This window comes from Pelophylax lessonae (assembly GCF_965119305.1).
Source record: "Pelophylax lessonae genome assembly, chromosome: 3".
Classification (NCBI taxonomy): domain Eukaryota; kingdom Metazoa; phylum Chordata; class Amphibia; order Anura; family Ranidae; genus Pelophylax; species Pelophylax lessonae.
The window spans coordinates 199,171,710-199,192,249 of record NC_138770.1 but is presented as its reverse complement, the minus strand read 5'-3'; the positions used below and the strand labels follow the sequence as shown (position 1 = coordinate 199,192,249).

Sequence of the window (20,540 nt, the reverse complement as noted above, 5' to 3'; positions counted from 1 at the left end):
TCGGGGGAAGCAGCAGCCCCTTGGCCCCCCACCAAGGTGGGAGCAAACTTGCAATCCTGAGAATCCATGCCCCAGCAATATAAGGAAGAAAGGGGTACTGCCCCTTTAAGACCACGGCGAGCGTAGCCCACCGCACCCCCTGAATACACCGACCCCCACAGGGACAAGAAACTGGGCAAGAAATACAGGAAAAAAGGGAAGATAAAAACCTGGAGAGATCACAAAGGCTGCTGCACCGATCGCTGTCCCAGAGCAAAAGGAAGTGATGCAAGACACAAACATGGCCGCCCGGCTGAGGATTCCTTGGGCAAATAGAACATGGCGCCGACATGTGGCCTGACCGATCGCCGCTAAAATGGCGGTGTTTGGCGCCAAAACGCCGTGCAGTACCACCCAGGACCGGCCACCTATGATTTTGCCTCAAAAAAACGGCGGCAGCGATCGCCGCACAGCATGCCTCAAAGTCTGACTGCTTCATGCATACATCCAGCAGAGCGGGAGAGCCCCCCCCCCCTTCACAGCCCACACACAGGCAGCAAGTCCACACAGGAACTGACAGGGAGCACAGCAGCCACACAGACATGCAGGGTCACACAGTCCCAGACTGACACCCAAATAGACAGGTCCACTTACCAGTCCGGATGGCGTGGGGAGCCTGCTCCAGCGACCAAACCGCTGTACTGAGGACAGGGAGTGTCGCAAGCATGACGCAGCGGAACTGCGGTGCAAAACCGCAATGGCGTCCAGTGAGGTAGCCACCTCACCGATAGCATCCCTGCAGCGAACAGGGATGGGTCGTTCAATGTGCCAGGGCAAAACCTAAGCTGAACGCTCGATGGCAGGCTGGGAAGCCCCTGGCCCTGAGCCCTGGGATCCAGGGTGGCCAGACTGAGACCCAGTTCCGCACGATCGTCTTCATCAGAAGAAGCTAACTAACGCTGAAAATAAACAGCTAAGTAAAAGAAAGAGAAAAAAACTCCAAATAAAATCAAAAAGAGAAAAGAAGCTGAGACTAAGAGCCCCAGCACAGGAACAGCCTAACCTACTCCTGAGCTAGGCATTAGAAACTAAGTTGGAATTACAGGAAGCAGGGAGGTATTGACTGAGGGGACCACCCCCTGGGGGTGGGATATGCTAAAAGCTTTGATATTAATATATTCTGTTGCCTAGCTACTCCTACGGAGCAAAGGTCAATAACCCCATTAGTGACGAATATGAAGAGGCGGCGACTGTCAGAGGACGTAAGAGAAAGTAGGATTTTGATCTTTGGGGGGCAGGATCTTCCACCTCTTCCCAGGCAATGGCTTCTTTAACCGCCTGAATGAAGGGCTGAACTAGGGAATATTGGAACCCAGATGGATCCCCCTCATCCAAAGATATGTCAGAGTCCAACTCCCTGGCTGGATTCTCTGCCGGAGGTAGGGGAGTAACAGTTGCTGAAGGACCGGGCCTTTCGGTATCTGGAATATGCGCAGGAGACGCGTGGTGAACAGATTGGGCCGGAACCAAGGCTGCCAGTTCTGAGATAGAATCTTTAACTGTTTGCTTTAGCAAGTCGACCACTTGTTTGCTTTCTTGCTCCCGATTGGCCGCATAATCCCTCAGGCAATCCTTGCACACTAATTTGTCCGGGAGGGGGGTTGCGCCACAATCCCAACACTTCTTCCTGGAAGTGTGAGGAGGGGAAGATGGGGAATAGTCCTGCCTCCTTGATCTTGATCTTCCAGATCTATGGTGTGAGGATCGGGATCTATATGGACTCTCGTCATCTCGACATCTTGAGGATTTTTCCGATCTTTTGGAATGGGCAGGGCTGGTGAGAGAGGGAAAAAAATTCCCATCTCTCAAAGAAACAAGCTCTCTCTTTTTTTTTTTTTAAAAACTCACGTGAAGTTGGTCCCATACCTAAAAGAAGTGCGAAGATCTTGTGCACGAGATGAGCGACTCATGATGGCTTACAAGCAGCAGGGTCAGCTAGGGGGGGAAGAGAGAGAGAAAGATCCCCATATTTTTTTTTTTTTAACAACAGGGGAAAAGAAAGAAAGGGGAAAGAGTAAGAAAAAAACTGTTAGCCCCCAAACGAGACAGATATATATATATATATATATAGATATATATATATATATATATATATATATATACACACATACATCCTCCCCTTATTATATATATATATATTACATACATTTTTTTTTTTTTATATTTAAAAGAAAATTGCCCTAACTGAGGGTCGGGGAAGGAGCACTTTGCAGGGCTTCTCTCAGAGGCAGCTCCCACTCAACTGAGTAGGATGCCTCTTTATAAGTGGTTCACCTAGGGAAGGGGAGGGCCTAGAGGGAAAAAACTCCTATTCTCCACCTTATCATACTAGTAAGGGAAAGTGAACACCGCTTTCCCTCAATTAAGATGGCCGCGGGGCATTCATGGCACTGCGAATGCGCCCGCGCATGCTCCGTGCCTCCCGCGGCATCACGGAGCGGACGCCTGGCCAGATACGCCCAGAAGACTCGTCTTTATCGTGCATGCGCCTGCGCACCCTAACGCCGCTACACGAGGACGCCGAAAGAGCGCGCACTCGTCCCCGCGAGCTAAAGGAGATACTGCGGCCGAAGAAGGAGGGCCGAGCGCCCTCTACATAAGTAAAAAAGGATCTGCAGCGGACCAGATATTTTTAGGGGAACTCTACCTAATAATAAAAGGGGAAAGCGAAACTATAATCAACATAAATACATGACATAAGGGAAAAATAAAAAGGAATGCCAAACTAATAAGACTATTTAGAGAAAATTTGCCTACAGAGGGGAAATAAATGGAAGATAAGACATATGCCAATACATACACATCCCTCCCTTAAGAAAAAATGAAATATATAAATAAATCAATAAATAAAGGGAAACACCGACCTGGCTGTTGAAGTCAAGACTCATCCATAATTTCCAGAAAGTGCAGATTGCGTTCCTATGAGGAAAATCTGCCTTTGACCCCAAAAGATCCACAGAAGGGGTTCCCTGCCTTATTAGCGCTATGAGCGGCCCAAGAGCAGGGACTGCGTCTGGGAGAGGCTGAACCCAGCGGAAGCTGCCAAACTAAGTAAGGCAGAGGTAGGGACATGCTGCTAACTCTTCACCAGTTTCAGAGATATGAGGAAAAAAAGGAGAATGATGGGGGAGGGGGCCTTCTTGTCTTTTATGCTATGCACTAGTACTGAGGGAGGAGTCGAGGCGGAGCTCTACTACTGGTATGCTGCCATGGATAGGCACCAGGAAAATGCAATACACCAAAAGCCAGGCTGAGGACAACTGAGCCAGACAGTTTCAATCAAAGACAAAGCTCCAGCATCCATGTAGAGAAGAGTCTCGGTTAAAGAAAAACATTGAAGACTTTCATCCTAGCAAAAAACTAAGGCAAGCTGATGGTGGGAAGGCTTAAAGTGGGAAATGGTATTGTATTGAGTAGTCCCTTACCTCATCTCTAGCGGTTCACAATTAGCGCTGTCTGCTCCTCCTCTTCCCTAGGTGCCCTCTCAGCAAGCGTGGTGCTAAGAAGGCACCAGTGTGGATGCGGTCCCGATCCAGGATGTATGCATTCATAGACACACAGTGCCAATAAACTCTACCCCCTTCTCACTCTTCACAGGAGTTTGACTGACAGCATCAGGAGCCTATGGCTGTGCGACCAGGAAGAGGGGAGAGTGGAGAGGCACGCAAGACAGGGATTTAGGGATGGGGGGGGGGTATCGGGGAGTTTTTAAGAATGACTTTAAACTGGCCATAGAGGAGTATAATTTTGAATGAAAATTCTTAGGGAAAGTTGTTTTTTTTTAATTACTGGGTCAAATTGACAATTTTTGACTGCAGTTACGAGATATTCGAAGGAGCAGGATGGAAAGTTTTTCTAGAATGAATACATTTCTAACAGTGTATGTGGTTTTAGTTCAGTAAAGTCCATTCATTCCAAAATAAAATGTTAAAAGCAAACAATTGACATTTGAATGTTCTGTACAAATTTTCCTAAGAATTTTCATTTAAAATTCTACCTTTGTACTCAAGACCTACTAAAAATAAGAGTGCACTTACGTGTCCAGGCTACTAAAGGAGCACTAGGTAGGCTCTCTGAAGGTGGATTCCCGAGGTCAGAGCTGCTTAAAGTGCTGATTAGAATGGTGTATTTCTCTCCAGGGTCAAGATCCCTGTGAATATAACAATAAGATGTAAAAAATGCCACCTAATTACCATAGCTATGTGGATTACAGAAAGTAAGAGGGTATCTTATCTGTGTCTATGAGTAACACAAAATTGTTTTCTCCTCCCAGTGGAACATTGCGACCTATGAGCTCTCACTCAGGCAACAAAATCTAATGTCCACTATGTCATTTTTTTTATTTATTAGTAATGAAGTGCACTTTTTAAGAAAGTATATGAATACTCAGACACCTATACATCAGCTCACACTCACCTGAAGGTGTACTCTCCTATTGAAGGCTCCTGCTCAGCTTGCTGCGTCCTGTCATTAGGGTGCTGTAGAGACAGTCGCACATGAGCCACAGGAATGTGTCGGTGGGGGTTCAGTGACCAGGCGACTGTGACAGAAGATTCTGTGACAGAACTAACACGAGCTCTGTCCACAGTTGGTGGTCCTATATAGTCAAACATACAAAGCTGTATATTATTTATCAGCTGCAACCTCAACCATCTAAATGCATGGTCTCATTTGGTAAAGCAATGGTGTAGCAACATTAAATAATATCCAACTGGATGCTCAGCAGATCTTTACTGCCCTTTAAAATTCATTAATAAATAAGGCTGATGATAAAGTGCTGCACTCAAAAGAACCCTAGTAAAAAGTGAAACTGCAAAGATTAGCCAGCCCCCCCCCCCCCCCCCCCACCACCACCACTAGACACCACTAGACAGGGCTGCACTGTGGGGAAGAGGTATGTAAATCTTAGGACTGGATGGTAAAAGGTAAAACAGGTCTCATATATGCAATATGCATTTAATTTATTTAGTTGTTTGCCTGGAATTCAGCTGTATACAGCTTTCTTCTATTTAGTTCCAAGACAAAATAATTTCAAACAGAAATCTTTTATTTGTTCATGAAATGTAAAAAAGTACCAATATCTCAATAAGCCACCTCTCTCATCATTAGCGGGTCAAAATAACTATTTTATAGATACCGGATTGTCATGTGCACACAATATATAGCTCTACACAGGACTCAGATAATAATTGTTATGGGGGGTGAGGTTAAATGCCAGTGCTAAGGAGTTATCAGTATATTTAATAATTTGTACAATGGTGGTGTAAGCTGCCGCCAACCTGCCACTGAGGCAGTATATAAATGGGAAAGTACAAAGTTGTTGGTGCCAGGCGCTACCACAAGAATGTGTACTGTGCGTTTTGAAACGTGAAGATAAAATGTGTGCTGTGCGTTTTAAAACCGTTTGCAGCCTTAAAAAGTGGTCATCATGTGAACTCCTATGAATGTGTTTGCCGTACCACTAAATACATTTACATACATTTTATTAATACCAGCTTTAAAAGTAGTGAAAATACGGTGAAACATATGCTTATATAAAGAAGGAAAAAATACCGTTGTGAATATTTAATGTATGTATTTAGTGGTACGGCAAACACATTCATAGGAGTTCATATGATGACCAGTTTTTAAGGCTGCACATCATTGGCTATCTAAACCGCAAGGTGTACAAACATGGCCGCTGATTCGGCCTCAATGGTGTACCAATATGGCGTCAGCCCAGCCTATAAAAACACCGGGAGTAGCGCTAGATGGCACGCTCCAGATGACGTCGTAGTGGCTTATTGCGTCAGTACGTCACTTCCGGTAGCGGTGGTTCAGACCGGTGGAACGCGGAAGCGACACAGCCTGGCGGACCCTGCACGCTGAAAGTGAACTCCTACAATGTGAGTGGATATTACACCTGCTTTCATCTCACACATGATATACTACGCAATGGAGGCTATTTTCTATTACAGCAAATGAGAAGAATCGAGCCACCCATCACAAGAGTGCGGTAAGCAATTATACCCAGTGGGGATCCACGGGTTGCTACTTTCTCATTGTATAAGTATTTTCCTGAGCACTTGATGCACTGGCTCACAGCAAGCACTAAAGCACCTTGTATTACCCAAGTGGTGACACTATATGGTTTCATTTAATGCACCATATGCACTTTTAATGACGGTACGATTTTAGTGCTAAAACGCATTGGTTTTAAAGTGGATTGCTTTTAAAACAGATTGTTTTTAAACGCACAGCACACGGTTTTAAAACACACGGTTTTAAAACGCACAGCACACATTCTTGTGGTAGCGCCTGGCACCAACAACTTTGTACTTTCCCAGATAATAATTGTATTCGTTCACTGATGGAAGGCTGTTTTCCTTGTAATATTACAACATTTACAACATAAACCCCATCTGTTTTCATGCTTCACTAGATTGCCATACTTAATATAAGCATTCTTACTCGTGCGGGCAGTAAGTGTGAGCGGGCGGCTGATATCATTGTGCCTTAGATTTCGTTTCACAGTGACAATGGTGATGTTGTAAGGACGCCCAGGGCTGAGGCCTCGTAGCTCATGTTCAGTGTTCCCCCTCTCCACAAAGTCAGTCCGGGAGGAGCCGTCCAGTGCTGTATAACTCACAGCGAAGCCATCAGGTAAATGTCCAGGCACTTCCTCTGGTGGAGTCCAAAACACCCACACACTGTTCTCCCCCACTGCACCAAGTGACAGAGAGAGGGGGGGCAGCAACTCTATGGCAAGAAGATAAAATAGCAAATCATCAAAATGATAAATTCTCCTAAACACAGTCCAACATTTTCAGCATGCAAGTCATTGTTATACATACACTGCTTCTGATGACATGACACGTCATACAACAGAAAGATCAAAGCTTGTCATCACTTCCTATGACTTCTGCCTTCACCTTTGTCAGTGCACGGTTTACTCTTAAAGAGCAATTGGAGGCAACAAGTGCAAGTAACCTATGAGCTAGTAATGTTATTTAGAAACTGCAATCAGAAAGTCCACTCTGTCTACTTTATTCAGTGTTCCCTGTAATCCATTACAGCTAAGAGAAGCACACAAGGTCAGTGGGATTAACCACTTCAATACCAGGCACTTTCAACCCCTTCCTGCCAGTCAAATTTTCAGCTTTCTGGGCTGTCGCACTTTGAAAGACAATTGTGCGGTCATGCAACAATGTACCCATATTAAGTTTTACCATTTTTTTTTCACACAAATAGAAGTTAGTTCCTGTTATAATTTTGCAAATAAATTAGCTTCCTTCATAAATTTAGGCTAAATTGTATTCTGCTACATTTCTTTGGTGAAAGAAACCAAAATCAGTGTATCATTTTTAGTCTGTAAGAAAGTTAGAGTCCACAACTATGGTATAGATATCTGAAAACTGATCAATCCTGATGTACTGACGGCCTATCAACTTTTGTGGCGGTGATCAGGGACACTGACTGGCGACAGTGTGTAAAAAAGACAACAAAAGTTTAAAATTTTTTTTTTCAATATTTTTTCTTTTTAATTACATTATTTGTTCTCGTTTTTTTATGATTTTTTTTTTTTTTTACATACTGTGACCAGAGCAATCCATACAATACCATAGTAACATTGTACTACTCTGGGAAAGTGATCAGAATTTTTTTATTTTTTTTATTTTTTACACACTATAATTGCTTATACCACTGCATTTCAATGTTATAAGCAACCATTTTCACTCCAAACACAGTCAAGCCTCAGCGCTCACTCTGATGGTTAAGGTATTCCTAGCGATGCTGCTCTCCTCTAGCGGGGAAACTCCAAAACATTACAAAGAAAAAAGGAGGGCCCAAACGTCTAGTGCATTACCTTAAATACCAATGAAAATGTATTAAAACCACCAAAGTCATGCTCACAAACATGAGAAGATAAAATGCATATCGAACACAAATCTCCAGTGACAGGAATATCACATCTCGGGAGACACGCTCCCTACCTCATCTAAGGAAAGGAGCGTGTCTTCTGAAACGCATCAGCTTTCCAACCGCAGAGATGTGATATCCCTGTCACTGGAAATTTACGTTCGATATGCAAATTATATTCTCATGTTTGGGAGTTTGACTTTGACAGTTTTATTACATTTTGATTGGTGTTGAAGGTAATGCACTAGGGGTTTGTGCCCTCCTTTTTTCTTTGTAGAACCATTTTTATTGTATGAAATGGGTTAATTCAATGTTTACTAATGTGGTTAACTGTGATTGGCCACAGCTAATCACATGGTACAATGGACTGAGATTGGTCCTGTCTGTACCATGTGATCATTGTTACCAATCTCCGAGATCAACACAATGGATGGAATGAATGAAAGCCATCCATTGAGTACAATTGTCATGTGATCTGCTGTGATTAGTCACAGCGATCATATGGAACGGAACCGGCAACATCCTTTGCACTGATCAGCCATTCGATCAGTGTCCACTGACACAGTGAGTGAAAGATCGCACCACAGCATGGCCTAGGGAGGATGTCATAAGACTGTGCGTCCCACCCGGCTATTGTTTGTCTATAGGCCAGGCCGGAACTGGTTAAACATCCTAAAGCCTGTGCTGTCTGAAGCTGGCCATACAGTGGTAGCTTTTTTGAAAGAGTGCTTGTACGAAAAATCTCATCAGTACATTCGATAATGCCAAAAGATACTTAATGTTTATCGAAAGTATTTTAAAATTTCCTTTGCTTTTAACACTCGATTTCGGCATGAATTTAATTTCCCAAATTAAAATCACATACACAGGTGGAAATCTGTTCATTCAAGAAACATTTTCCATTCTATGCTCCTTCGAATTCTGTCCCCACTATGGTCAAAAACAATTGTTGATTTGACCACACTAATGATTAGAACGTTCAATGAACATTTTGAAAACAAACATTTTTGAACAAAATTTTACTAGTGTATACCCAGACTAACTTCCTTCTTTGCTTCATGTATCTCCTATTACATTCAAAGTTCCAAATCAAGTTTTAATCTGATTGGTGGCTCTGAGAAGAGTCTAAATACTGACTCGTTCTTCAGGTGGCTATGCAAATTATGTATTTGAAAACTCCTTTCCTGCACCACAAACTGGGGTTTTCAGGTCACCAGTCACTGACAAAAGGAAGGAAGCCGGAGGATTGGTACCTGGTATTAACACTGAATAAAATACAAAAGGCTAATTTACAGTATGTACTGTTGTGTTGTACTATGTGAAGTGAAAACTAGACCAAATAATTTTTTAAAAAATGACTTGTTTTGCAGATATAGATACTACTCTGAGGAATAATATTATATCACAACAGTTGTGAGGTATAGCACAAATTTAGGTAAGAGCTTAGTTTTGCATGGTCACTTCATTACCAATGCACTTTGCACTAACATAGTATATGATGATAGGTCAACATCTACCACAAATATGAGAAGCTTCCAGGTGCTGAGTGCAGAGACTCAAACTCCTGGGAAATTACCTCTTTCACAAGTGATCCCAGTATAGCCAGTCCGACATGTACAGCTCACAGTCCCATCTGTACCAGACACACAAACTCCACGGCTGCCACATGGGTTCAAGAGGCATAAATCACTCACTAAAAAACACAAGGTTACTCTGATTACAGTATGACCAATTTTGTATTCAAATATGAGCTTACAAAGAACAGAAGATATATTAACTGCTTTTAGCTTTCTTCCACTTTTTCCTCTTTAACCACTTCAATACAGTGCACTTTCACCCCCTTCCTGCCCAGGCCAATTTTCAGCTTTCAGCGCTGTCACACTTTGAATGACAATTGCATGGTCATGCTACACTGTACCCAAATTACATTTTTATCATTTTTTTCACACAAATAGAGCTTTCTTTTGGTGGTATTCAATCACTGCTGGGTTTTGGGCACTGATAGGGCACTGATAGGCTGCACTGATGAGGTGGCACTTATGGGCACTAATGGGCACTGATGAGGTGGCACTGATAAGGAGGTACTAATATGCTGCACTGATAGGCGGCACTGAGAGATTGCACTGATAAGTGGCACTGACGGGCAGCACTGATGGGCACCACAGATGAGCAGGCACTGACTGGCAACACTATGGGCACTGATTGTGGCACTGATGGTGGGCACTCTTTGAGCTTTTATGTCATCAGGGCACTGATGATCAGTGCTCTGATTACCTTTTTTGTGTTCCCCTCTGAGGAGGAGCCGCTGATCGGCTCTCCTTGCCACACACTCTGACTGTGTGAGGCGAGGAGAGCCGATAAATGGAAATTCCTCATTTACATGTGACCGGCTGTGATTGGACACAGCCGATCACATGGGTATAGAGCCAGGTCATTGGCTCTTTACCAAGATCGGGGTCGCGCCGTGTCCTAGCAACACAGCGCGGCCACGATCGCTGCTCTGCGCGCTCCCGCGGGCGTGTGAGAGAGGTTGTTTTGGTGCACTGTCATATGACGGCGTCCCAGAACAATAGCCGCACCGCTCTGCCATCAATTACATAGTTACATAGTTGGTGAGGTTGAATAAAGACAAAAGTCCATCCAGTTCAACCTGTGTAGATGTGTGTGGCTGTAATCATCTTGCATACCCCTGAATGTTCTGATCCTTGAGATGTACGTCTAAGAGTCTTTTGAAAGCCACCATACTACCCGCAGAAACCACCTCATCTGGTAGAGAATTCCACAATCTTGTAGCCCTAACAGTAAAGAACCCCCCACGTTGCCTGAGGTTAAAACGCTTCTCCTCTAATCGCATTGTATGCCCCCGAGTTCTCATGCAATCCCTTCGACTGAACAGCTTTTTTTTCTAAGCCTAGATCCCCATTTAGATATTTAAAAATTGCTATCATGTCCCCCCTCAGGCGTCTCTTCTCCAGGGAGAATAAATCAAGCGATTGCAGACGCTCCTCATAATCAAGGTCCTCCAATCCCCTAATTAGTTTAGTTGCCCTTCTCTGGACTCTCTCCAGCTCCAACACATCCCTTCTGAGGACTGGTGACCAGAACTGGACCGAATACTCCAGATGAGGTCGGACCAGAGTTTTATAAAGTGGAAGGATTATAGTTTTATCTCTGGAATACATCCCTTTCTTTATGCATGCTAATATTCTGCTAGCCTTGGCAGCTGCCGCTTGACATTGCATGCTGTTGCCTAGTCTATCATCAACCAAGACTCCCAGATCCTTCTCCATTTGACGGTGGGTAGGTGGGCGGGCGGGATATAGTTAATGTAGAATTCCCCATGTTTATTCTGCAGTCTGTCATGGATCATTGCAATGTGAAAGTGCAGTATAAATAAACAAAAAAGTAACAGATACGTGTAAATAATTGATCTTGCTGCAATATTTATAAACCATAAAGTGCCTAATATGTATCTCTATTCATTGTTTGTGCAGAAACATAATATTTAAATCACAATACACAATACTTATAAAACATTAAAAAATAAAGTGCAATCAGTGCAAAAAATGTGCATGAATTATAAGTCCTTTAAAGTGTTAACTTATTCTTCCAGTGCCAGTATGTTCCAACAAGTGCCGTTGTGCTCCCCTCCTTAGGTGCCCTTACTCACCGAGTAGTGATGGGTTAAACGCCTGTGTTTCAAAAATAATCCGCCAGTGGCAAAGAATGTTTTTTTTCTTTTGTGACTCCGGCAGTTAGGCCAAAGAACCGGGTGGAGATTTTGCTCCATCAAGGAAGCGTCCAGCTTCTAAAGACGCTTTCTGGGTGGAGTGAAATGCATTAAGCGGGTGGATACTTCCGGTTACGTCACGTCCCCTCTTTGGAAGGAAAACCGTGACTTTTGAATTCCAGAACGGCGTCATTACATGCTAACATGCAAGAGGAGAGTTTTGTAAGTGCCCAATTGGCTTTTATTGTTTTTTTAATGATAAAAATGGAATTACACTATGGATTTCTCCTGATTCTATCTCCCTACACTCATATGACGTCCTTTGACCTACCAGCCAGAGTCAGAAAAGAAACAAAAAAACATTCTTTGCCACTGGAGGATTATTTTTAAAACACAGGTGTTTAACCCATCATTAGTCGGTGAGTAACGCCACATAAGGAGGGGAGCACAACGGCACTATGTTCCATACATAGTTACATAGTTAGATTGAAAAAAGACACAAGTCCATCTGGCTCAACCAATAAAAAACAAAAAACAGTAAAGAAAACACAACCAATACAATCCCATATACACAATTCTATAACTGCAGTTGATCCAGAGGAAGGCCAAAAAACTCTTGCAAAGCATGATCTAATTTGCTACAGCAGGGGAAAAAAATTCCTTCCTGATCCCTCGAGCGGCAATCAGATATTCCCTTGATCAACTTTACCTATAACTATTGGTACCCAGTTATATTATTTACACCTAGGAAAGAATCCAGGCTTTTTTTTTTTTTAAAGCGATCTAGTGAGCTGGCCAGAACTACCTCTGGAGGGAGTCTTTTCCACATTTTCACAGCTCTTACCGTGAAGAAACCTTTCTGTATTTGGATACGAAATCTCATTTCCTCTAGACGTAAAGAGTGCCCCCTTGTCCTCTGTGATGACCTTAAATTTAATAACTCAACACCATGTTCACTATATGGACCCCTTACAAATGCACTTTTGGAAGAAAAAGTCAAACATTCCCATAGACAAACTCCTACATCTTTAGGACAGCCTTCCCAGAACAGTTGAAGCTGATATAGCTGCAAAGGGTGGGCCAACTCAATATTGAAACCTACGGACTAAGGCTGGGATGCCATTAAAGTTCATGAGTGTGTAAAAGCAGGCGTCCCAATACTTTTGACAATATAGTGAACATAACTATGATAACTAGGATTTCACTAATATGCAGCCAATAAATTGTGCACTCATCTAAAAGTCAGTAAGCCACTGTTCACACTTGTATGACTTCAAAGTTGCACCAACTTTGGAATGCAACTTTGATGCAACTTTGGATGGGTACAACTTGGATACAACTTTGGCTTTGACCAGTGATAATAGACAATTGTAACACACAAGTTGCATTGTATAACATTTAGGTACAACTTTCATGCAACTTCTGAGGGTTTACGTTGAAGTCTATGGCCCTCAAGTTGCATGAAAATCGGACCAAAGTAGTGCACGAACTACTCTGAAGTTACTGCAACTTTAAGTCGCGCATATTTGAATTGGTATCCTTGGAAAACATGGAGAACGACTTGTCATGCAACTTTGATGTCCAAAGTTGCATGACAAGTCGAACAAGTGTGAATGGAGCCGTAATGGAATCTGCATCCTTGCTGAATCAATGTTGACAAAACATTAAGGTACAAGACAAGCCAGCAGTGAGATGCATTTTATTATCGACTAAGTCTGAGTATAACCAGAACATTTTTGCAGTAGCAAGTAGCACAATAACAATGCTTTATCCAAACTTGGAGGTCCTTGGTGATATAGCCGCTTCAAGGGTCTAGTTGTATTTGTATCCATGTATTGATATCTGATGTAAATGCAATGACTAATTTGCTGCTTATATTTATCTTGTTGCTTAGTCCACTTGTTTTGTATGTATGTTTTTGTGTGTTTTCATACCATAAATCAAGAGGTATAAGAATGAAGGAAATTAGAATGTACACTAGTTTATCCAAACTCCTTGAACATCTAGTCTACCTTCCACGACTTCTTGCTCTCTAGCTCTCTTGTTACCTTCTCCCATACTCGCTTCCAGGACTTTTCCAGAGCCTCTCCCATCCTATGGAACTCCCTACCTCAATCTGTCCGACTATCTCCTACTCTGTTCACTTTTAGACGATCCTTGAAAACCCTTATCTTCAGACAACCCTATCCTGATTCTACTTAATAACTGTACTTTTATCCTTCTATCCTTTATTTTCTCCTTTAGCCCTTTCCCTACAGCTATAACATTTTGTTCAGTTGAACAGTTGACCCTTCCTCCTAGATTGTAAGCTCTACCAAGCAGGGCCCTCTGATTTCTCCTGTATTAAATTGTATTATAATTGTACTGTCTGCTCTCATGTTGTAAAATGTTGGCGCTATAAATCCTGTATAACACAGGTATCAAACACAAGGCCCGCGGGCTGAATGCAGCCCCCCCCCTGGGCCATTTCATGTGGCCCTCGCACCTCTCTTGCAGCTTCAGCACCCCCCCCCCCTTGTCTCTGCCCCCATCTTGTCTCAGTAGTTGGCAGCAGAGCAGAGAGGACAGAACTCTTTTGCCAGATCCAGCACTTCTCTGTGCAGCTGCAGAAAGGCTTGTCTTTACCCACTCCCCCTTCTCAGTAGTCTGCAGCAGAGAGGAGGGCAGAACTCCTCCTATACCTCTCTGTGCAGCTGCAACACCACCTTGTCTCTGCCTCCCCTGGTTTCAGCATTAAGCAGACTCTGGAAGCAGATTCCAGCCCTCCTCCAGACCCTGTACTTTCTTCCCAGATCCACCTGCATCTATTTCCTGGCAGAAGCACAAGGTAAGGGGGTGCATTATGATGTAAGGGTGGGTGACCCTTGAATTCTGATGGTAGGGGGCTCTTGACATCTCATGTAAGGGTGTAAAGGGGCGTGGGGTGCTCTGGACATCTAATCTTACAGATATAACCGTCCCGTTGAGGGCAACCATAATGCTGATGTGGCCCGCAATGAAATTGAGTTTGACACCCCTGCTGTATAATAATAATACTAATTAGTACTGGGCAATAGGACATTATATTGACACAGCACAGACACCCTCACCTGTCTGACAGTGATAGCCGTAGTATCCCCTAGGACACACACACAGGTACGAGCCTGCTAGATTCTCGCAGATGCCCCCATTCTGGCACGGAGAGGAGTCACAACCATCCAGCTCTGATAAAAACAAAAATAAATTGTCTTTAAACATCTGTGTCTCCAGGTTTAAAAGTGAACTTATTTTATTTCCTATATGATTTTGTATCTGCCCTTATCTATACATAAAAGTTATTGTTTAGTTTCTTAAGCATGAGTGCCACTATGCAGCTTAAAAAATTGTGGTTATAAAAACTCAGATGCTTCTCTCTTTGTAGGCAGAAAAGTCCCATGTGTTTGGACAGCTAGCTGAACAGAAGTTCCCTCTCTGTGTGTCATTTCCAATATACAGGATCTAACATTTCCTAAAACAGGCATATTTTTACAGGTCCGCTTTTCATGATACATAAATATTTGCGGATATTGCTTTCCCCTCATTATTATGCATAACAATAATAAACGTAGCAAAAAAATATAGAACATTTTTTTTTTCTGCTTTGCACTAGCCTTTATTAATCTGTATACAACATAGGAAAGTAACCAATAAAGCGCTTAGGACATGTTGCTGCTCATGGTGGCTCAATTAAAAAATCATCAGCCAGCTTGCATAGGAACAATAAAAATAATTTATTAAAACACAGTGACTCGATAAGGCCTCAGAGAGCGAAACGTGTTATCATGGTGATTGCCAACAGGCATACCTGAGGAATCCTTCCTTCACCCAGCACAGCCAACAAGCCGTGGGCCACTGCACGGCCGGTGACATCACCCCTGGTGCCAGGTGTCTTGGTTTCCAGCCCTCGGTCTGCTCCCTGTCAGCAGGTTCCGTGTGAGGTTATAGACGTCAGATCAGCCGTCCTTCCAGTGGCTGTACCCGAATGTTTACATCCTACTTGCTATCACCCTGGATCGAGACATCATCGGTGCCACAAGCTGTCTCGCAGGAGCCCCCATACCTCCAGAGAGCAGACACCACGGTAGACAGCCCCAGTACACTGTTCCACCAGCCACATGATTGTCATTACATCTTAATCTGGAGGCAGGTAGGCTCCCTCAGCCATGGGTTTTTTTTTAGAGATGAAGTGAAACTGATATTCAAGGCTACATAAAATCTTTTAGCCCTAAAGGCTTATGTTTGGCCTTTCCTGGTTTACTGGAAGGATTTAATCCAGTTCATTTTTATACAAATGACTTTGGTTTTTAACATAACACTCTTCTAATAAATGATTTTTATTTCTATGCAAGCTGGTAGATGATTGTTTTATTGAGCCACCATGAGCAACGACATGTCCTAAGCGCTTGAGTGGGAACTTTTCTATGTTGTTTGCTGTTTCTCTCCCCCCATGGATATTCCTCTGCAGCTTTGGAGGGTTGTTTTTTTTTTTTGTTTTTTTTTTATTACTGTCGGCGCCAAATCTAATTGATGTTGTCATTTATTAATTTGTAGCAGCCTTTAAAAAAAAGTTTTAGGACCAGCGACAAACTAAAGCTTTAAAAAAGGCCTATTCCCAAAATATCAGAACTACAGTCCAGACAAACAGGATTTTAGTAAAACCCTTCTGGAAGGATAACATATTTCTTTACGAAACATTTCTTTGCTTTCCTAGTCCCAGGATTTTTTCATCACAACAGAACAGTATTTCTGCAGTGCTTTCTGACTGCTTATTTTTATGTTTATATTCTTTTAGGTATAGCTCTCCTTTGGGGCTTGTTTAAACTATGGGTGGTGACCTGCATTTTCCACACTTGATAACTGCAGGTCACCGCTACGGCACATGTTCTAAAGATATTAAAAAGCCTGCTGGAGCCAACGCTGCACTAGCCTGCATAGTGAAGAGCTTGATTTTTACTGTGTAAGCTAGTATGAATGTAGTCTTAAACAAACAAAAAGGAAATGGTTACTGTTCTTGTCATAACTATACAGTGTATACCAAAAGCACAGTGGAAAAAAACAGAAAAGAAAAGCTACAAGTACACAAAAACATACAGGTATACACAATAATTAGACAGAATAGTATATACTGTATTATAAAAAAAGTGTAACTATATTCCAACTAGCCGTGCATTACACACAAAACATATATGAGTGAATAATCATTAAATCAAATAACAATAAATATTAACAATAAATTAATGGGAATCAAATAAAATCGTGCACAAAATTAATTAAGTGCCAAAAAATAGTCCACATTCAATCCACTGTGATCAAGGATAATAGTAATAATTGGTGATCAGGTGATAATAATAGTTCCTTGCTGAGTAATGGGTCACCGCAAAGTCCACCATCTCTGTGATTCCACTCCCCTCAGCTAGGCAACTCACTCCATAGTAGTGCCCACCATCTTCAGGGTTAAGGCTAAATGCGCAGTATAGAACAATGTTGCAATTAAGGAAATCCTCCTCAGTTTGCTCATTCAGGTCAGCTCCTCCTCTCCCATATGTATATACAAAAGAAGAGAGAGCCCCACTAGTGCAATACGGAATAAACTATTTATTGTTGATATAAAGCCAATATGATTGCACTTACAAAAACATTGTGCATATTTTAAGAAACAAGGGATCTGGGGTTCTCCCTTGGTCCTCACCACCTCCACGATGGTCCGCCAGACCTTCGGGAAACACCACCGCTCACTACTTCCGGTGTGCCCTGTAGCCACGCCCTGACGTGTTTCGTCACATCCGACTTTGTCTAAGGGGGCTCCCTATGCACAATTTTTTAATGTTTTTGTAAGTGCAATCATATTGGGTTTATATCTACAAATAAATAGTTTATACCGTATTGCACTAGTGGGGCTCTACTTTCTTTTGTATATACATATGGGAGAGGAGGGGCTGACCTGAATGAGCAAACTGAGGAGGATTCCCCATAATTGCAACGTTCTTCTATACTGTGCATTTAGCAGTAACCATGAAGATGGGGGGCACTACTATGGAGTGAGTTGCCTAGCTGAGGTGATTTGAATCACAGAGGTGGTGGACTTTGCGGTGACCTGATCACCAATTATTACTACTATTATCCTTGATCACAGTGGATTGAATGTGGACTATTTGTTGGCAATTAATTAATTTTGTGCACGATTTTATTTGATCCCCATTCATTTATTGTTAATATTTATTGTTATTTGATTTAATGATTATTCACTCATATTTGTTTTGGGTGTAATGCATGGCTAGTTGGAATATAGTTTCACTGTAGGATATTGGTTTCAATTGTTAAGCTGCAACACATATGGTTTGTGTAAGTATTGACGTGATCACATTTACACGGAGGTTTATTTCATATTAAGCGTGAGAGCTTCTTCTATTTTATAAAAAAAAGGTGTGCTTTGTTCCATTTTTTTCCTCTATGTGCAGAATATGGACATACTAACAAATACACTCTTCCATTACATTCTATACCTTAATTAATCTATACTTTCATTCTGTTTTATACACTCAGTTCAATTTATTATTACATTGTATACCTCAAAAGAACAGTGAGTGTGATTTATATTATAACATGATCTGGTACACAAGTTGAAACCTACCGTATTTCACTCATATCTGAATGCACAAAGAATGAGAGAATCCCATGTCCATATGTTATATGGAAAATCTATCATACACATCCTTACCAGTCTCACATTGTGTCCCAATGTAGCCCTCAGGACACGTACACAAGAATCCCCCGGCTAAATCCTGGCAGCTGCCTCCATTTTTACATGGTTCAGAGAGGCACTCATTCATCTCTGCAATTCAACATAAATGGGAGTCATTAGCACCAACACATTCTACAGTACCTAATTGTAAATTCAGAACTGGTTTACATCAGTCCCTGCCCCAAAGAAACCTGGAGTTTAATATTCTTGCATGTATATAACCAGACATAGGGCTTTGTTTAGTGGAAGCTGAATATTTTTTTTTTGTGTTGTTAGAGAAAAACAGGACTTTTGACTTACCATAAAATCCATTCTTGGAATTTAATAAGGTACATAAGATCAGGGGGAATTCTGAGATAACTTAGTTTTACTGCTACCTACAGAATTAAACACTATAAAAAAGCCGTTAGTGAGCCAAGAATAACCCCTCCCACTTCTATCATGCTCCATTTTTTCAAAAAGCAGCAATAAGAGTGCATCATGAAGAGTGCATCATGAAGCAGTGGAACCTGAACTAAAAATATGTCACCATATGTTAGATAACCTTTTTTTTTAATTGCTCATTGAAGTATAACTAAAGGCAAACCTGAAACCTATAACTAAAGGCAAAATTTGGATAGAGCGGGAAGGACAGAGAAAGGGATTAGAACACATGCCAGGTTTTTATTTCTGTCTGTGTCCCTGTTAGAAAGATTTATCCTCTCTTTTTTGTCCTGATTTATCCTCTCTTTTTTGTCCTGATGGCCATTATCACTGAAAATTAAAGAAAATTCTTAAATTTGGAGTGGTCACCCAAACGGGAATAAAGGGTAAATCTTCCAAAAGGGACACCAATTTTGTTAACCCTGGTGACTACCAGGGATTTCCCTTACTTTGGAGGGATTTCCTTTCTCTTCCAGTTTCGGCTATGGGACAGGAAGTGAATGAAATCTCCACAATGGGACACAGATGGCAAAAAACCTGACATGGGTACAAAATGAAAAAAAAAAAAAAAAAAAACAAGTTTTGTCTTCAGTTATACTTTAGAGGACACAGGGTCAGAAGAAATGTGGAGACAACTGTGACATCCCAAAGCAGTTTAACTGGGGAATAGGGAACATAGCAAACAACCTGCTATCCAGCCCACAAAACAGGAGGTGAAAACTGGCGTCAACCTGCAGTTCAAGGAGCTGTTTGAAGGACCTTATGTCTCAACATGGCAGAGAGGGCCTAAAGAAGACCAGGTGGCAACCTTGCAAATCTGGGAAGCAGAGGCCTGATTCAGAAAAGCCCAAAAGGCACTTACTATTCTATTGGTGTGATCCTTGAAAGGAATGGATGGAACCTTTTTCCTAAGATTATAGCTTAAATAAGACCAAGAGACAGAGAGACAATTTTGTCCTAGGTGTTAGGCAAATTGGCAAATCCAGAGCCTGCACTTATTTTACACTACGCCAGAATACTAAAGTGCTATAGCCTGGAGTGGAACTGAGCATACAGAGATGCATTTGAAGGAGGTCACCAGCATTGAACTCTCTCAGCAGGCAGTCATCCAGGTATCCTACAATAGGAACACACAGTGAGTGTAGCAGAGCAAGCACCAGGGCAACTTTCGTGTGAAACCTTGGCAAATACTCAAAGTACAGTAGACAGAACAGGAAGAGCATCAAACAGCAAATCACAGATAGCACTGTTGTGCTGGGTAGATGGGGACAAAAAAGTAAGCATTTTTAAAATCCACAGAGGCCATCTCTTGGATGGAGGAAATTAATGACTGACCTGGGGGATTCTATGCATCATTTTTGAATTGAAAAAAAAAAAAAAAAATCTTTTTACATCCAGAATGTGCCCTTTTGTTTTAGGAATGGTGAAAAGGTTTGAGTAAAAACTTTGAAACCATTATTTTTCTGAAACCAAATGAATTACTTGAAGCTTTAACTTGTAGCCCATGGACACCATGTCCCTCAGTCATGTCCAAGATGCTTTCAGACCAGGAGGTCGCAAAGGCTAACAGCCGTTGACGCACTTTAAGAAGTGGGAGTGTCCACTCCTTATGAGGAGGACTTGATCATAGGCCTGAAAGATTTTAGAATCTAAGTTTTGTGATAGAATTGAGTCCTAGGGGGCGTGGTC

The 20,540-nt window shown here is 42.1% G+C and overlaps 1 protein-coding gene across 8 annotated transcripts in view; it reads right to left on the bottom strand.

Moving 5' to 3' along the window:
- Positions 1-20,540, bottom strand: part of SNED1 (sushi, nidogen and EGF like domains 1) — a 444,915-nt gene that overhangs the window by 57,827 nt on the left and 366,548 nt on the right. For 7 of the 8 annotated variants that reach the window (XR_014225094.1, XM_082252243.1, XM_082252240.1 and 4 more), the window contains 6 exons: positions 18,405-18,518; positions 14,758-14,871; positions 9,515-9,631; positions 6,490-6,777; positions 4,456-4,636; positions 4,077-4,189 (listed from right to left, as the gene is read on the bottom strand). Coding sequence is in view for 7 of the 8 variants with exons in the window: in XM_082252243.1 (XP_082108369.1) it covers positions 4,077-4,189; positions 4,456-4,636; positions 6,490-6,777; positions 9,515-9,631; positions 14,758-14,871; positions 18,405-18,518 (927 nt within the window). In the remaining variant the exon portion in view is untranslated. The remainder of the gene's footprint in view (positions 1-4,076; positions 4,190-4,455; positions 4,637-6,489; positions 6,778-9,514; positions 9,632-14,757; positions 14,872-18,404; positions 18,519-20,540) is intronic. The other variant, XM_082252245.1, reaches the window with a different exon arrangement.